At 38.0% G+C, this 19,593-nt stretch overlaps 2 protein-coding genes across 2 annotated transcripts; both read right to left on the reverse strand.

Moving 5' to 3' along the window:
- Positions 1–998: 998 nt before the first annotated feature.
- LOC147712367 (uncharacterized) lies at positions 999–6,513 on the reverse strand. The gene is made up of 2 exons (XM_086920323.1): positions 4,569–6,513; positions 999–2,114 (listed from the first exon to the last, which is right to left on the reverse strand). The coding sequence occupies exon 2, from the start codon at positions 1,954–1,956 to the stop codon at positions 1,498–1,500; it is 459 nt and encodes a 152-aa protein (XP_086776449.1). The 5' UTR covers positions 1,957–2,114; positions 4,569–6,513; the 3' UTR covers positions 999–1,497.
- Positions 6,514–14,682: 8,169 nt separating this feature from the next.
- Positions 14,683–18,528, reverse strand: LOC147712368 (uncharacterized). The gene has a single exon (XM_086920324.1). It carries the CDS (start codon positions 16,454–16,456, stop codon positions 15,218–15,220), a length of 1,239 nt encoding a protein of 412 aa, XP_086776450.1. The 5' UTR covers positions 16,457–18,528; the 3' UTR covers positions 14,683–15,217.
- Positions 18,529–19,593: the final 1,065 nt, after the last annotated feature.

Here is a 19,593-nt window from a genome sequence, read left to right on the forward strand (position 1 = left end):
TATCTGGGTCACCCCGGAACTTGCGCATTATGCCCAGGGTCTCTTGGATGTAATTAACACTGACACATTTCACAAAATAAGCTGGCTTAAAGAATTGACCAAAGCATTATCTATAATGGGCATGAAGGGGTTGTGGGAGAATCCTGAGCTAGCCCAGTTTCTATCTAAATAGGTTCTAAAAGCTAAGTACTGGGAAATGGTTGCCTACCAGAACTGGAATAATGCTGATCCTTCCTCTATGGAGAGTCGCTATTTGGAAGTGAAAGTCTCTCCCAGTTTGGAATCCTATTGGGATGATATTACAAAGCCGGGGGATCCGAAACTCTATTTCCAGCTTAGAGTAGGGTCACTCCCTGTTAGATCATTAACAGGCAGATGGGCTGTAGCCAATTCCAATGTTTGCCCGGCTTGTAACAATGGCGTCGAGACCATTGCCCATCTTCTCTATGTCTGTAGGGCCTACTCAACCCCGACACGTTTGGCTACTAGCAATGTGCAAACTGCTAGGCACTAGGGACAGCAAGGTGGCCCAAAGATTAATTTGCACTAGCACTTTGCCGTTTATTTCATTGGCAGCTGCCAAATTTCTGGGGTGGGCATGGGCAATTAGAAGGAAATTTGTACCATGAGCTGTGACTAATTTTTCTCTCCCACCCTTGATTTTGATGTTTGATTTATTGATGTTTTTAAATAATCTGTCGAAATGCTTTGTACATCTAATTCTAGAAAATATTGTTCTTTTTTAACCTTAAATGTACTTTTAATAATGGAATTTTATTGGAGTTTACAAAAATATTTTAACATGGAACAAAACTGTTTTATATTGTGCTTTTATGAGTTTTTTATCTCGAATAAAGCACATTAGACATGACAATACATGACATGGCAAAATCTTTTGAAAATTGAGTATTTCGAATTATTATTAGTATAAGGCATCTTTACTAAAAATAAAAACAAAAATTGAAAAATTACTAAATATACTCCCCTCTTTTTTTTTTAACGTTTTAAAACAGATAATTTTCTAACAGCTTTTCTTCGACCTTGCATCATACATCAATGTGTTTTACAGCTAACACAATTTCTTCGACCTTGAGTCACCTAACACAATTTCTCCAACCTTGTGTCACCTAATGAACAAATTCAATCATTATCACTTGCATCATCTAAATTTTCTTGACTACTATTTACTTCTACCACTGGTGGAATTATAATATAGGTCCATTCAGGTGATTTGTACTTCTGCTTTGGATTTATTACTCTTTTTGCTCTGCTGTTTATTACTTCTATTTTCTTTCCTGCTTGTTTTTCTTTATTTAAGTATTTTTCTCTTTGACTTGTGATCTCATTCACTTGCTCTTTTGCTTTATTCACTAATTTAAATTTTAGGCCTTCGTTTTCACTTGGCCAATTATCTCCCTTTCTTGATCATTTCTTTTTTGGTTCCGCTAAATTATGCTCCACTCTCCAAGCTCTTTTCCTTGATCTTTTCACTTTTGATTAATCTCCACTATCATCTGTTTCAGATTCTTCTTTAGATTCAGGTACTTCTTTACTCGGCAGTTTCACTCTGTTAGGAACAGCATTCTTATAGCTGGTACTTGAAATTACTTCTTCTTCTTCTTCTTCAATTGCTTCCAATTCACCAGTTTCAGAATTTTCGTTCCTTCTTCCAGAGCTTCCAATCTGCTTTTCAATACTCTCCTGATCTTGAATTACTTCTTGGCCAATTTCCTTTTCTGCTTCTTGATCTAGCAGATCTTTATCATTTTCTTCTTCAGAATTTTGTATCACAATTTCCTCATTTTCTTCATTCAATGCTTCATTCGCATTTGAATTTTCCTGATGTCGACCTTCTTGTCGATCTTCAAGATCTGGATTTCTTCCAGGTTCATCTTCTGAATCTGAATCAGCTGTTGTTTCACCTTCGTCGAGATTATCATGTGCTGGCACTCGCATGGTATGGCTAGCATGAATCCATCTCTTCAATCCTCTACACTTTACTGCATTTGTTGTGACTAATATCACCTGTCTTGCCTTCTGCCACCTTGGTACTAGGCAATTTCTTCTTTGATGTACTCTTGTCCTTACCCAGTCTCCTGGTAACAGATCATGAGCTTGTTTATTTTTATTTATTTGAGAAATTTATAGAGCGCACAGCGGCCCCAACGGGGCGTCCCGGCGCTGAAACAATGAAAAACAAAGGGAGGTCATAGGGGCAGATATCCAAATTTATGAGGAGAACAGATGTGTTTTCAGGGATTTACGGAAAACTAATTCAGTCTGACAGGTGCGTAAGGCTAATGGAAGTTTATTCCAGCACTGAGAGGTACAGACCTCAAAGGTTTTGCCACCGGCCCGAGATCGTTTAAATCGGGGGGTTTCCAGGAAATGGAGGGTATTGGACCGTAGAGTCCTGGAGTTGGCATAAGGTCGAAGAATGTTTTTGAGGTGTGCCGATCCCTTGCCTTTTGAAGCTCGAAAGGCCAGAGTCATGGCCTTGAATACACATCTTTTTGCTATGGGCAGCCAATGTAACTTACGGAGATGAGGAGTAATATGGTGTCTGGCCGGGATTCTCTCAACCAGCCGTGCGGCGGCGTTTTGGACCGTCTGGAGCTTGTGGCAGAGGCCCGCTGTGATACCAAGGTAGAGAGCATTAGCATAATCAAGATGGGATGAGATCAGGGCCTGGATCACAGTCTTACGGCAGTCTGCCGGCAGATAGTTGATGAGGCGTTTTATGATTCTAATCTTGGCGAAACAGGAGGTTGCTACTGTTTGCACCTGATTTTTGAAGCTAAGTTGAGTGTCCCAGCGGACTCCGAGATTTCTCACCGAGTCTTTAGGGATGGGAGCTAGGCTTAAGTCTTCTGGCCACCATATACTGGAATCCAAGGGGGATAATGTGTTGAAAAAAAGGATCTCTGTTTTTCCGGCGTTGAGCCGGAGGGAATTGGTATCCATCCAGCTCGAGATGTCCCTGAGACAGGATTTCAAAGGATCAAAAGCAGAGGCAGAGTGAGAATCGAAAGTGAAAAGAAGCTGGATGTCATCAGCGTAGGAGGTAGATTTGATCCCCGTCTGTGCAATCAGCTTGGCCAGAGGGGTGAAATACACGTTAAAAAGGAGCGGGCTCAGGGAAGAGCCCTGTGGGACTCCCCATTTGAGTGGTCTGGCCAGAGAAGAAAAAGGGGGTGTGAAAACCTGCTGTGTGCGGTCCGAAAGGTAGGATGAAAACCATTTCAGGACAGCTCCACCCAGCCCAAGGTCCTCCAGTCTTTCCAGCAGGATTTTGTGAGAGACGGTGTCGAATGCTGCCGATAAATCCAGCAGCACCAACACCGCCCTCGATCCTTGGTCAAGCGTCCACCTCACCGAGTCGGCCATTTCGATAAGGGCCGACTCGGTGCTGTGGCCCGACCTAAAGCCGTGCTGGGAGTCGTGGAGAAGACCATGGGTTTCAATGTATTTCGACAGCTGGGAATGTGCCAGTCTTTCCAAGATCTTAGCTGGGGCAGGCAGGAGAGAAATAGGCCTGTAATTACTGGGATTGTCTGGATCTAGGTTAGGTTTCTTTAGGATGGGAACTAAGGAGGCATGTTTCCATTTGGCAGGGAAACAGCCCGTTCTGAATGAATCATTCCAGATGAGATTGAGGTAGGGGTTGAGAAGGGGTGCATGTTTTTTATAAAGCTTGGCAGGCCAGGGGTCTTTGGGTGAGCCTGATTTGCATTTGGTTAGTTCGGCCAGAGAGTCTACTTCTGATATGGTGTCAAATTCGAATAGGGTAGGTAGCTGGGGCGAGGGGGTAGAAAGTTTCTTTTTTTGCCCTGCAGTTTTGGGGAGGGGGAAAGAGGAGTAGATGTCCTCAATCTTATCCTCAAAGAATTTAGAGAGTTTGTCGCAAAGCGACTGGGAGGCAGGCTGAGTACGAGTCAGCGCAATGGGGTTTGTGAAGGATCTCACTATGTTGAAAATTTCCCTAGGGCCATTACTGGCAAGTTGGATTCGGGATGCCAGAAAATCACGTTTGTGTCTTTCAATCATTCTCCGATATTCTTTAAGGGCTGATTTGTAGGTAATTTTGCTGTCAAGGGAGAAGTTGAGTCTCCAAAGGCGTTCGAGGGATTTACAAGAGGCCTTTTTCTGCCGCAGCTCATCAGAGTACCATGGTGCGGAGGGTGTCGCCCTGTAGGTTTTTATGGGTTTGCTGGGAGCTAAGGCATCCAAGGCCTGAGTAATCCATGAGTCCAGATTATCGATCAATATGTCCGGATCGGACGACAGACAAGGAGGAAAGTTTTTGAGGTGTCCCAGGAGTGATTCAGGAGTGATGCAACTCCAGTTTCTACCTGATGATTTAGGGGTGATGGCAGGTCTAGCGTGGCAGGTGATGTCAATCTCGAAAGGGATGAGGAAGTGATCCGACCATATAACCGGGATGGGAGATGTGACTCGGATAGATGGTAGATTGGAACAGATCAGATCCAAAGTATGACCGGCTTTATGGGTAGGTAGGGTAACTGTTTGGACAAGCTTACAAGCGGCTAGCGTCGAAATGAAATTACTGCTTGTTCTTTCTCTTTTGTAATTGCTTCAGTTCCCACCTGATGGAACACAGAAGTCACCACATCAGATAGATTTTTGCAGTAATCCATAATGATGCTATCATTAATGCTCAACAGTTTATCAACTGGAACAAATGCTTGCCTCATGATTCTGCCCATTAATATCTCGTGTGGACTCAATCCTGTTTTTCTATCTGGAATGCTTCTCAAAGACATCAAAACAAGTGGAAGTGCATCTGTCCACTTCATTCCTATTGCTAAGCACATTTTTGCTATTCTGTTTTTTATTGTACCATTCACTTGCTCAACAACACCTGATGTTTCTGGTCTGTAAGCACAATGTAATTTTTGCTTTATATCCAGTCCTTCACAAATCAATTTTAGCAATCTGTTTTCAAAATGTGTGCCACGATCTGTCTCAATCGTCACTGGGAATCCATACCTTGGTATGATTTCTCTTAAAAGCAATTTTGCCACAGTAATTGAATCATTGCAGCGTGTTGGGAATGCTTCTACCCATCTTGAAAACAAACAGATTATCACCAAAACATATATGAGTTTGTTGTGAGGTGGCATGTCAATGAAGTCAAGTTGTATTCTGGTAAATGGACCACCCTCCCGTCCTATGGTTCCCATGCTTACAACAGTTTTTCTGTTTGGATTGATCTGTTGACAGATAAGACTCCTTTGACAAAGGGACTCTGCAATTATTCTGAATTTTGGATTTTACCATATTTGCCTAAATAACCTAATCATTGAATCTCTACCAATATGTCCTGGACCATGGTACATGCGTGCCATGTCAGAAATCATACTATCTGGCATTACTAGTCTGTCATCTTTGTAAACCCAAATCTCATCTTCTTCTCTTTGTCTGCATCCTGCTCTTAACAATGTGTTTTTCTCCTCATCATTTGCCTCATCTTGCAACTGTTTTACTTCCTGCCAAGTCTCAACTACAGATGTTAGCATAAGTGAGTTCAAAACATGTTCATTTTCTTTTTCCCGATTCATGGACACATTATGTTTTGCACAGAATTTTGCTATTGAGTCAGCATATGAATTTCCTTTTGTTATGTAATCTTGACCTTTTCTGTGTGCTGTGCATTTTACCACGGCAATTTTTTCTGGTAACGGAATTCCATCAATTAATCTTTTAATTACCTGTGCATTTCTTATTGGTGATCCCGCAGAAGTTAAATAACCTCTTTGAGACCAGAGCTGGCCATAGTCATCGACTACACCATTACCATATTGACTATCAGTCACTATGGTAATTTTGAGCTCTTTTCCCAATTCACATGCACGAATCAAAGCAATTAATTCTGCTACTTGAGCTGAACGAATTCCTTTGAGACAGGAAGCTTCAATTACATCTGCAACTGTACATACTGAATATGCTGCACTCAGAACACCTTCATCTGTTCTTAAGCATGAACCATCAACAAATAAAACATAATCTGATTCAGCTAATGGGACATCTTTTATGTCTTGTCTTGGTTTAGTGCAATATTCTAATACATCCAGGCATTCATGATCAACCTCATCTCTAATTTCTGTTTCAGTAGTGTCAGGCAATAATGTTGAAGGATTTAAATTCACACATCTCGCAATTGACACATTGTCTGAACCAAGAATAACTTTTTCGTATTTTGTTAGCCTATTATTTGTCAAATGTTGTGTTCTGCTTCTAGTGAGGAGAATTTCAACTGAGTGTGGTACATATACTTTTACTGGAAATCCCATTATTATTCCTTCACTTTGTAAATGTAAATTGATACTTGTATAGCGCACTACTCACCCACAAGGGTCTCAATGCGCTTGTAAGAATACCGCTGTGGAACCCATCCTGGCTTTCCCTTTGAGGCGTCCACTCCTGGGCACCCCCAAGGTGGAGGCCAGGCATCCTTAGCGTTGTGGGGGCCGTTGTGGAAATTAAGCAAGCTATTGCCCAGAGTTGCAGAGTGGGACTCCATGATTGGAATAGGCACCGAGGCGAGAATTATCAGGTCCGTGGAATTTTGATGCCCAAGACCAGCCGAGGCGGGGAATTGAACCCTGGTCCCGGGCTAGACCTCTGCATCATGGTCTGCCGCTCTAACCATTGAGAAAAAAACGGGGGGTTTCCTTACTGTGTTCTTCAGTTAAGGCTAGGCTATTTAGCAAATATCAGATAGACCACAACAGTTTTAACATGACATGTAGACAGTAATCAAAAACTAAAGAAGCTATTCAAGTTCCTTGTATCTTCATATATTTATTATACACATGAAAAATTTAAAATCTCAATTTCACATAAATTAAAAACAAATGCACAGACCATATGCCCTTAGTGTTCATATGTTATACAGTACTGAATGGATCTATGTTGGCATACATTACATGAATTATATAAAATTAACATCGATACAGTTATATACAAAAAAGATAAAAATTCAAGTGGAGTCCTCGTGTTGACGCGTTTCGGTGCTTTTAGTTTTTATAAGTAAACACCTTCCTCAGGACAGAACTTTTGATAAAAACGAAGTAGATTCTAAAAAGGAGAATACATACAATTAGTTTTCATTGTTTAATCTATACAGTATTTAAAATCTATTCTAACATGTCATGTGTCTGTCTGTCTATAACAGATCTTCTTATTTGTTTAAAAACCCTTGATATGTTCACTTTGCTTTTTTTATATAAGATATAATCAGAGCTGTTTTCTCATTTCACTTGAGTACAGATATATCCAACTTACTATTTAAGATATATCCTGCGCTATTTTCTCATTGCGCTTGACCATCAATATCCTCTGGTATGCTGTGAGTCGTTAGGATCAATCACGCAATCTGTTTAGAGTGAGTAAATAAATTATCACTAATGTGTACTGTGAATTACAGAAGGCTTACAGTTTGTGAGGGTAAGTTTAGATCAATATCACTTACTTCTCAATAAAAAATGCAGTGGATCATCTGCTACTCTTATGTATTTATTCTTTTCATTTAAGTTGTTTTGAGCCGGTATGTGGTTCTGGCGTCACCTCAGAGATCTATTAAATTTAGAAGATAAGATAGAGATCACAGTGTCGGTTACCCTTACGCTTAGGGGTGATGGAGATATAATTAATTTTTGTATATCAACCATCTACTTACTTCGGGACCCTCGTGCAGCTGTTTTTTGTGACTGTTTCCCTTTCGTCAACAATATGCTTAAAGAGTGCATGGGAATATTTTCTTTGTATCCCTCTTGTCTTGGCCAACTCTGTAGGACTGTTGCCGGGGTCCCACCTAATGGCGGCAAAAAAAAATATATATATAGGGATCTTTGTATGCAATAATTTTTATAAGCAGTCTTTTAATATTAATTAATCACAGAATTGAGTATTATGTATTGCTGATATCATCTCTATACCAATCAAGACACTAATTTTAATATGGTGGTGGTCTTGAAAACAAGCTCACTAGGAATTACACCATGCTTAAGAAAAACCTGTACCGGTCGTTAATTACTGCAGTCATCACGGTTTTTTCTTAATGTGGATCTAAAGTCTTGTTGTCAACCTTAAGTTCTTAAGGCAGAGTTTCCAGACTGCGGTAATGTTATGAACCTACCAACTCGGGATTGTATCATGTTTAGGAAAAACCGAGTTGAAAAGCAAGCCGAGACCGAGCGCAGTTAATAATTGCAGTCTTGCGGCTCTGTTAAAATAGAGATAGCACACCTCAAAGGAGGCAGGCAGCTGTACGGCAAAGTTTAGAACACAGAATAACATAAATTAAGCTACCGGAAAACCCTCGGTTGTGCAGCCTCTTACCTACATCGGCTTCTTCCTCACTTGAGCGCGTCCTCTCCCGCTTCCGTCAGCTAGTGTTATGCTTAAGGGCAAATCTTGTTTTTTATACTCTACACTCCTGGATATTGATTGAATAATTAAAAATTACCCACACCTAATTTTTTTTAACGCAAATAGGGTCCGCCATATTTGTAGTTTTTAATAACCCGGAACCACTATATTTCTAATGGTTTCTAGAGATTGTATTAACTACCATACCCGGTTCTAGGGGTTCCGAGACTCACTTATCTCGAAGGCTCTTTTAAATATGATTGTTATCGTGTGACAACTACTTGTGCTTGTAATTATTCGCTCGGGTCTTACCACTGATCGTATTATTAGTAAACTTCAATTATGTCCGCCATTTTTGTAGTTCTGTGGAGATCGTTTTTTGTAGTTTACTGTTTTTTTCAAAATAAATTTACGTATTGAGCCTCAATATATGGGGCATATATCCTTTAATCCTTATTTATCTTAGTTTATTGCGCAGTTCAGGTTTACTCGATGGAATTACTCAGTTATGGCTGGGTTTCTTAAATAATTTATATCACTGATTGTTGTTCATCTTTATCTAACAATTATAATAACACAAACTTTGTTTTTCTCAATAAATACATTTCAAATATACTGGAGATACAACCACATCATTATTGTCCATAACCCATTGTTTTTACTTATATCTCTTGATATGCTTATAAAGTGATATGCCACATCTGTTACTTCGAAAGGCTAGTGCTGTAGGACAATTCTCATGTTCGTTTCTTACATAAATAAGCACTCAATTTTACATATAATATGTTTCCGTGATACAATTACTTCCTCAAATGTCATTGGGCATCATGCAGGTGTTGCGCAATCCTTGTCAAATGTGTCTAATTCACAGAGCAAGACTATATTAATCCGTGGATCAGTATATGGCTAAAGTTATACTCTGTATGGGGTCACCCTCATCCATATACTATAGTTGGGGTCGCCCTTACCCATATTTTGGTATAAAGGAAAAGTGAAAAAATGATGTCATGATGGGACCAAAGGTTATTATCCATTTCCACAAAGATCCCAGCTGTGCCTGCATGATGCTCAATGGCTTACAGTTTCTTAAGACCAATGTTCTAGACATCTTTTAGTCTGAGCCACTACCTTGTATCTATCTCCAGAGAGTCATTTCATTATCACTCTTGTTTATTATTAATACAGCATTTAGTTATCTCCGGAACTTATCAGGTCACTGTCAAGGCTTACTACCTTACCATTCTTTCCCATTCCTCTCTACCATTTAATCCTAGATAGTAGCTTTTCAACTTGGACATGAAAAATTGTTCTCTTTGTTTCCTTCTCTTGTCTGTGTCACCTTCTCTGGCTGATGGTTTAATTTTTTCGAGAATGAACCATTTAAGGTCATCCTCTTTATGTTTTTCAGCCATCCAATGCTCAACCAACGGAGCATTTTTTTAATGGTTTTTTAAGGCCGATCGATGTTCTGTTAGGCGTAGCCTCATTTCACGTCCAGTCTCACCTATGTAACATTTTTGACATGGACAGACAAGTAGATATACTACATTACTGGTCCTACAGTTCACATGGTCATTCATCCAGTGTGTGATACCATTGATTTCTATTTTGTCAGTTTTTATCATATTCTTACAATGTGAACAAGTTCCACATGGCAAGTTCCCTCTGATGGGGTTATTCCCTGTTATACTCATTTGATACCCCTTGTTGGGTTCTCTGAATGTTTTAACCAAATGGTTTCTGATGGTTTTGTTCCGTCTATATGCATAGATTGGCTTTTCCAGTTTAGCCTTACCAGGTTTATTCAATAAACCCCAGTGTTTGTTGATCAGATTTTTTACTTTATAACTGAATCCATTTCGCCGCCATTAGGTGGGACCCCGGCAACAGTCCTACAGAGTTGACCAAGACAAGAGGGATACAAAGAAAATATTCCCATGCACTCTTTAAGCATATTGTTGACGAAAGGGAAACAGTCACAAAAAACAGCTGCACGAGGGTCCCGAAGTAAGTAGATGGTTGATATACAAAAATTAATTATATCTCCATCACCCCTAAGCGTAAGGGTAACCGACACTGTGATCTCGATCTTATCTTCTAAATTTAATAGATCTCTGAGGTGACGCCAGAACCACATACCGGCTCAAAACAACTTAAATGAAAAGAATAAATACATAAGAGTAGCAGATGATCCACTGCATTTTTATTGAGAAGTAAGTGATATTGATCTAAACTTACCCTCACAAACTGTAAGCCTTCTGTAATTCACAGTACACATTAGTGATAATTTATTTACTCACTCTAAACAGATTGCGTGATTTATCGTAACAACTCACAGCATACCAGAGGATATTGATGGTCAAGCGCAATGAGAAAATAGCGCAGGATATATCTTAAATAGTAAGTCGGATATATCTGTAGTCAAGTGAAATGAGAAAACAGCTCTGATTATATCTTATATAAAAAAAGCAAAGTGAACATATCAAGGGTTTTTAAACAAATAAGAAGATCTGTTATAGACAGATAGACACATGACATGTTAGAATAGATTTTAAATACTGTATAGATTAAACAATGAAAACTAATTGTATGTATTCTCCTTTTTAGAATCTACTTCATTTTTATCAAAAGTTCTGTCCTGAGGAAGGTGTTTACTTATAAAAACTAAAAGCACCGAAACGCGTCGACACGAGGACTCCACTTAAATTTTTATCTTTTTTGTATATAACTGTATCGATGTTAATTTTATATAATTCATGTAATGTATGCCAACATAGATCCATTCAGTACTGTATAACATATGAACACTAAGGGCATATGGTCTGTGCATTTGTTTTTAATTTATTGAAATTGAGATTTTACATTTTTCATGGGTATAATAAATTGATGAAGATACTTGAATAGCTTCTTTAGTTTTCGATTACTGTCTACATGTCATGTTAAAACTGTTGTGGTCTATCTGATATTTGCTAAATAGCCTAGCCTTAACTGAAGAACACAGAAAGGAAACCCCCCCTTTTTTTCTGATTACATATACCCAGTCCTTTCTGGTTAAATTGGGAAGCTCTCTTCTTTTTGATATTGCTCTAACCATTGAGCCACACTTCTCCACTTTGCTCCAAATTTACACTTGTTGCAGCTGCTGCTTTTAAGCAACCTGGCAATGCTTTTGCAACAGGATCATGAACAGCTGAGAAATATGCTATTGGCTTTCTCAATCTTCCATGTCTTTGAATCAGAACTGATAATGCACATCCTTCTCTTTCACTACAATACAGCTCAAATTCTTTTTCATAATCAGGCATTCCCAATGCTGGAGCTTCACACAAACTTTTCTTTAACTGTTCAAAAGCTTCTAATTCAGTTTTTGTAGGCTAATTGGGTCTTTTATGTCTGCTTTTGTCAGTCTCTGCAGTGGTTTTGCGATTACTGAAAATCCACTAATCCATTGGCGACATTAACCTACCATTCCTAGAAACATTCTAACCTGTCTCTGTGTTGTTGGAGGTTGCATTGCTTGAATCATTTTTATTCTTTCTATTGTCACTTGTCTGACTTCTTTTGCAATTCTGTAACCAAGATATTTTACTTCTTGTTTGCAAAACTGTAATTTCGCAGGAGATACTTTATGTCCCTAATCTGCCAGATGATTTAAAAGAGTAATGGTATCTGTTACACAGTTATCTCTTGTTTTTGCAGCCACAAGGAGGTCATCAATGTACTGAACTAACATAGATTTTCCAGGTAAATCTAGATTTTCCAATGATTTCTTTAGCAACTGATTAAAAATAGATGGACTTTCGGTGTACCCTTGAGGGATTCTACACCATGCTAAAATACGCTCTTTGAACCGGAACGCAAACATTTGTTGGCTTTCTGGATGCAATGGAACAGTAAAGAATGCATTACACAAATCAATAACCGTATACCATTCTGCATCATCCGGAATCTGATATAAAATTACCGCTGGGTTTGGTACAACTGGGCAACATGGGACAACAATTTTATTAACCTTTTTAGGTCCTGAACAATTCTGAAAGTTCCATTTGGCTTTTTGATTCCCATAATAGGTGAATTACATGGACTACTCTCAATTTCTTTTAGAACACCTTGTTTTATGAATTTGTCTATTACAGGAGTTACACCTTAAATCACTTCTCCTTTCATTTTATACTGAGGAATGTTTGGATAATCTACTCCTTGTTTTACTGATATTTTTACTGGGTCTACGTTTTTCATCAAACCCATTTCATCTCATCATTTCATCTCCAGTGAAATCCCAAATTTTTACATTCACCGTTTCTTTTAGTTCTTCAGGCAAATTATTCTTGTCAAACACAGGAAATAATTTACTTTCTTCTGCTTCAGCCATTGCTATTGTTAATCTGTAAAGCCCATCTTCTTCATCTGGAGTTTGGAGCTCAATACCATCTGGTGAGCAATATATTGCACAGTTCATTTTACAGAGAATATCCCTACCTAATAGATTTACAGGACTGCTATCACAAACTACAAATCTATGCTTGTCTTTAAATTTGCCTATTTCAACTTCAACTGGTTCAATTAAATCCGTTTTAATTTGCTGACTAGCTACACCTACTACTTGGGTTTTATCTCCAGAGAGAGGAAGGTTTTCTATTTCCTCTGATCTAACAGTAGAACGGGTAGCACCTGTGTCCACTAGGAAAGTAATTTCTACATCATTCAGTTTACCATTTACAAATGGACCAGATTGATCTACCTCAAGAGTGGCTCCAAGCACACACTCTTCCTCCTCTCTCAGGCACCGTCAGAAGTAATCTTCAGATTCACTCCCTTCATCTTCTTTCAACCAATATTGTTGAGACACATTCGACACATTTACTCTTGGCGATATGTTTACCTGTTCACCTTCGCTGAATCCAGTTTGGAAGTGGCGGTTGTGGTAACTGACTTTGCTGAATCACTACCTGTTGCTGTAGCTGTTGCTGCTGATTTATCTCATTCTGCATCTGTGGATTTAATGATTGATTTTTTAAATGAATTCTGGGCGGATTCTTACATTCACGCTTCCAGTGTCCAATTTTGCCGCAATTAAAACATGGGAGTTTCTGTTTTAACTCTTCTATATTTCCCATCAATTTTGGTTTATTATAATTACCTTTAAATTTCCCTTGATTCTGATCAACATTCTTATTTCCTAAACTTGCTATTTGTTGTTCAGCCACTTTTACCTGTGCCCACATAGCCTTTTCTTTCAATTTCTTTTGTTTAGCTTCTATTTCATCACTACAGTATTTTGCTTTTCTCAAAATTTCATCTACTGTGTTTGATTGCCAACCAACTATTCCAGTTCTTACCATTTCACTAATTTCAGGTCTCAAGCCATATACAAATCTGTATATAAAATGGCTCATATCTTTCTCACTTAAATGTTCATAACCACTGTATTGTTTAAATACCAGCAGTAATCTTTCATAAAATGAATGTACTGATTCCTTTGGCTCTTGGATTGTTCTACCTATTTTAACCCAATCTATTTCTTTTGGGGGAATCTTGTTTTTGAAAAACACAATTACCTGTTCGTACTTCCTCATTACATCTGGTTAAGGACCACCTGTTACTTTATCTCGAGGGTATTCTTCCCTAGGCCAATCTATAGTAGTTTACATTATGTAATGTTATGTTATGTTAAAATATTTATTTAGAGCAACGTACACTGGATAGGTTTCTTGGCGCTTTGGAGACAACACTCTATGTTACTGGAAAGGAAATCAAATAGAAAAGGCCTGACGAAACAGCCATGTTTTCAGCTCTTTTCTAAACTGGAGATGAGAGTGAGTGGAGCGTAATGAGAGGGGGAGGGAATTCCATGTTTGGGGGGGCCAATGTGGAAAACCGGGTTCCGCCATGTTTAAGGCACTTGTATCTCGGGGCGATCAGAAGATGTTGACAAGATGAGCGGAGAGTACGGGAGGGGGTATATTTCCTTATCTTTTTAGAAATGAACTTAAGACCTTCACCTAGTAGTGCCTTGTGTACGATGCAGCCCAACTTAAAGATGCTGCGCTGTTCTACAGGGAGCCAGTGCAGTTGTTTAAGTAGTGGCTTTACGTGCTGATGGGCCGGGAGCTGGAAAATGAGTCTTGGCGCATGATTCTGTATTAATTGAAGGCATTGTAATTGGTATGCCAAGATTCCTATATAGAGTGAATTGGCGTAGTCGAGTCGCGAGATGATGAGTGCGAGGACGACCAGAGTTAAAACCTCCATTGAGAGGAAACGTTTTATTTTTTTTATTTTCCGTAGCATTCTGTCATTCCGTCCAAAGATCTGATGGGACAACTATGTCCAAGAATCCATCAAGATCAACCCACAAAACTTTTGAAACTTTCACGAATCTGTCTACCTGTCGATACCATTCTACAGGTTTTTCTCTTAATCGAGGAAAATCATTTGTAAACATTAAAATGTCCTGTCTTGTCCATGGGACATGTACATACCCTCCTCCTGCTATTTCTCTCATTGGAAACTCATTTACTACTTTTTCCTTTTCTCTGATAGGAAAAGCTAAACTTGTTCTGTCTTCGTCTCTTTTCTTTGTCCATTTCGCTCTCCATTTACTTAATTCACCCCATTTTCTCAAAATCACAATTAAGTCTTTTATATGAATAATTCTTCCTGTGGTATTCATATTTTTAATGTCTTTTTCAGAGAAATCCACCCTATAATTTTTCTGCAAATTCTTCTGCTTACTTAGGTCTACTTCTAATTCTAAAGCTATATCCTCTAATTGATCATATTTGTTTTTCGTTTTCCATGTAATGCTTTTACAAATAAATAATCATTCATCATCCTGATATGCCTTCAATCTGTCAGTTCCAATTGTTCCTTTTATTAATTCCTCTAAATTTGCCTTCAATTTTGTAATATCAAGTATTTTACATTCCGGGATTTGTGTTAAGTCTATTTTACTCAGACTCTTTTCCGGAGTTCCAGAATCAGATTCTGCACCAGATGGACTTTTACATGATAAACTTTGATTAAAAGTTAAGTCAGGCATCCTTATTTTCTCTCGATGTATTTCAGACAAATCTGAATAAAAAATTTCTGTCACTTTCTGTATTTCTGAATTTAATGGAACAGTTAAAGCTGAATGCCTAATTTCCTTTTGATCAAATACTGGAAGAACAGGTCCAATCGTTACAGGTACTGTTACTGTTTCCATGTTTTTATTTAGCTGCTGTATTAATTCATTTGAAGAACGAATATATTCTGAGGTATTTGGTAATTCCTCATACCTTTCTGTTCTATTTCCATTTCTTGGGGTTTCATTTCTTTGAACTGAAGTTTTAATATAATTTCTATTTTCTCCTAATATACTTGAATTACGTCCTGTATCTACTCTTTCAGGTGTTTCTCTATAATTCGAATTTGTTTTAGGAGATGACTCATCAATAATTTCTCTTTGAGGGGCACTTGGAGAACAAACTGGTTGATAAGGTGGCGGTTTTCTAGTATAAATTTCTTCTAATACCGCATCTTCTGAATCACTTTCTTCACTATTTCTATTTTTCTTTTGGGTACTCTTTTGTCCAGTTACCTCTTCAATTAATCTCACTGGGTACAAGCCATCATACATATCTTCTCTTCTCCATCGACGCATTCTATCCTCATGTGTTTCTCTATCAAGACCTAATCCTGTCCCTCTTGATATTCCTCTACTCTCTCGATCTAATTCAAACATTTCATCTTCCCATTCAACTAAAGCTTCAAATTGAGTAGGTCTAGGCTTTGGTACAAGTTTCATCATTCTTTCTCTTAAATTTTTCAAAACCGCTATGTTAAATGATCCATCTTCTGGCCATGCTAATACACCATCATTTTCAGTATACTTCATCCAATTTTCAATCCAAAGACAAGTATGATAACCATATTCACCCAACATATAAGCTGCAGGTGTTTTATACTTATGAAGTAATCTTCCACCTCGAGTTGAAATTTTCTTGTCAGGTTTAATTTTGTTTTTCAATTTCTGAAACCATGAAAGCTTCTTTTTCTCCTTCATGTAATAATAATCCATGTTTTTAAACAATTTCCTTTACTTCTGAAAAGATCGTAATAACTTCCTTGTTGTTCCGCAGCACCAACCAATCCGTGCGCGAAATTCACCAACAAACCAATCAAGTTATGTTTCGTCACTATTTTGCTCAACCAATAGAATTACTGTTTTTCAGGATGAGCCAATCCGCTGCGAGCCTGCCTTAGTCACATGAATTAATCACAGCGCGAATACTGTGACGTATGCTACCGCTGCAGCTGCTCTGTCCCTCGCTCCACTCCTTAAACTGACCCCTCCTTTACAAAATAATTTCACAGAGCCATATTTGCAAATCTTTCAAATAAATTCAGTTAATAACTTCACAAATAACAAACCATTTGTCTGTTTCACTAAAATAAAGTGATAGTTTTTCCAAACATTCAAGTATTCTTTTCGCGTCAAATAGACGACGCTATTCTCACAGAATATTTAAATTCGTCGATAAAGTAAGGCTACTTTACCCTTCTAGCAAGTAATAACAAACTTGTTTCTCTCTAAATGCACATACAGAGATATTTTACACCTCCTTAGAGACAATTTAGAGTTTCACTCGATCGTACATTACAAATTCATTTACGCACGTTCATACGGAAAAATCCCTAACCATGCATATGTAATCTTTAGTAGGACTTTAAACCACCAATAGAAAACCTCATTCGCCAGTAATATAGACGACGCTTCCATACCCTTCACTCAAGTTTACATAAATTCTACTACTCTTTTCACAGTGAGTTTTAAAGCAGGAGCCAAGTCCCTATACTCGAAAGCTTTCATAGACAATCCTCACTATACATTCTACCTTACACACCTAAAAGCCCTAAACTTCTGCTGTACGACCACAACACTTGTGATATACGGCGATACCACTATTTTGAACCAGAACAAATGCACTGTGTAACTTCACCTGTCACACTTCTCAAGCCGGCACAAACCAGGAATTTTCACACTGCTGGAAAAAAAAACCTTTTGACTACATATAACAACTGAACAAACTTAACATGTTTTAAAACATCAATCCTATGTATTACCATGTAACATACTAGTTACCATAGAAACCGTAACTCTGCTACCAAGTAATTGATCCAGCGCTCTGATTGAAAAACTGTCTCATAAACACTACCTATCACCTCAAATACTCACCATTAATCATAAAACATATAAAAAGGCCCATAACACCAATGAGACAATTTTGAGCAACTGAATCATGTGATCTGATTAATTAAACTACTCACACATTATTTACATTATTATATACATCTGCAGTTTATCTCTCTTTACCATGGTTTTAAACATTTATAATTTATTAATCAAATCACTAAGGCGATTGGATCAACTGATGGAAACTAGACCATGAATAAACAAGACCAGCTTGTCTCTTCAAATCTAATTTTATTAACTTTATTTTTCATAAAGAAAAAGCATTTACGTTTTAGAATCTTTATTTTATAAGCAATTAAGAAAGCAGCATTTTGATAAGGAAATGAATTAAAACTGACATATCTAAAGCAGCTCAGAAACATGAAACCATAGCAAAATAACAGTTTCCATTCCCTAAATCTAATTACCTGTCTATTTCTCACTTCACCTAGAAAGGAAAATCATTTACTGCTGTCCTTACGTGCGCCAAAAGTCCAACAGCAAGACACGTCACTCAGGAATCGGAAAGCAAGAGTTTGTTTCCCTGCTCATTGTGTCAGGTTTTATACCTTTCTCACTAGCTAAACTTTCTACATTTTACATTCTTTCAAGCAAATCCGAGCTTTTCATTGGCTGTCCTGTGTCAGTCCACATTAGGTCATCTCAAATTCTTGACCAAGTCCAGGCTTCAATATAAGCCCTATTGTCTTTCATTTCCACGTCTTTCAGCTTCCTCAAGAAAGTTACGTTTTCCTCGAGTTTCGAACATTTACTTCCTAGCTTTGGCAGACACGTTAAGTTCCAGTCCTTGAGCCTTCTTTATGAGCACGTTCAAGCACAACCAAAGAACTGCTTTTTCAATTAATGATGACATTGCAGTAAATATCTTCACAGCTACGCATGTGCAAGAATTCACTCTGGACAAGCTTTTGCGTCTGCAGCTCTGTCAGCCATACTTTCTGAGCCACCTTTAGGCCTCACTTCGGAAACTATTATCAAACAAACACAAGACATCAATTAATTAAAGAATTGAAACCCATTCTGTTACCCACCCCCTTTACTAATTAATCCTGTTAATTATGTTACTTAGCAAAAAGCACAGTCAAGCAACATTATAAGTACTGATAGACAATAGACAAGATTAATTTATTATCATTATTATCATTATAAGTATTGACAAAAACAATAGACAAGGTTAATTTATTATTTGCAACATAAAGCACATTAGTTTATCCCACATGTATCGATGAATGTATTCTTAAACTAAGTTGATTAGTAATTTCACCACAAACGTATTAATTTGATTACTTGTTATAGGAAGTTAACTTCACAAGTTTGAACAAAATTTTGTTCTTCACCTTGCTTCATCAGGTCAAAATTCAGAACAAAAATTCAGGACAGAAGATCAAATTTCAGGACAGAAATTTCAGACAAAAGGTACGTTTTCAGACACATCAGAGGAGGTCGTACAATAGTGTATAAGTAAGTAAATAGAAAACCAACATAAGTACACGTCAAAATAAGTTTATATGAAGTTGAGACAATCGTGCATCTCACCGTTTTGATATGTGCACAGCTTTGAGCAACTGTGCAGGTCTTTTTGTGGTATTTCATATGATATTTTGTTTACAGTTTGGAGTTCCTTTGAAGTGTTGTCCCACGCACCCTGCAGGGGATGCAGAGGCCTTCAGCATTCATTACACCCCTTCACCAAAGACCTCCTTCTTCACAGGTTCCATCACTAACTACCTCCCATGGTGCCCCTCATCTGTATATAGACCTACGCTCATGTATATGTTATTTATTTTACAGTGATGCTCAGCCCAATGTAGAGTGTTATGCGCTTTAGCTTACACACTTATTGTTCAGAGACAATGACTCATATAAGTATGTAAATCAATATATAGGAAATTGTTACTTAAGGCAAGGAGGGCTACAAGGTGTATGAACCACATGGCATCCATACTGGTAGGTACTATATG

This window comes from Lissotriton vulgaris, chromosome 5, assembly GCF_964263255.1.
Source record: "Lissotriton vulgaris chromosome 5, aLisVul1.2, whole genome shotgun sequence".
Lineage (NCBI taxonomy): Eukaryota > Metazoa > Chordata > Amphibia > Caudata > Salamandridae > Lissotriton > Lissotriton vulgaris.

Excerpts from the sequence above, each read along its gene's own strand:
- LOC147712367 (XM_086920323.1), bottom strand. The coding sequence starts at position 1,956 with ATGCGAGTGCCAGCACATGATAATCTCGACGAAGGTGAAACAACAGCT.
- LOC147712368 (XM_086920324.1), bottom strand. The coding sequence starts at position 16,456 with ATGGATTATTATTACATGAAGGAGAAAAAGAAGCTTTCATGGTTTCAG.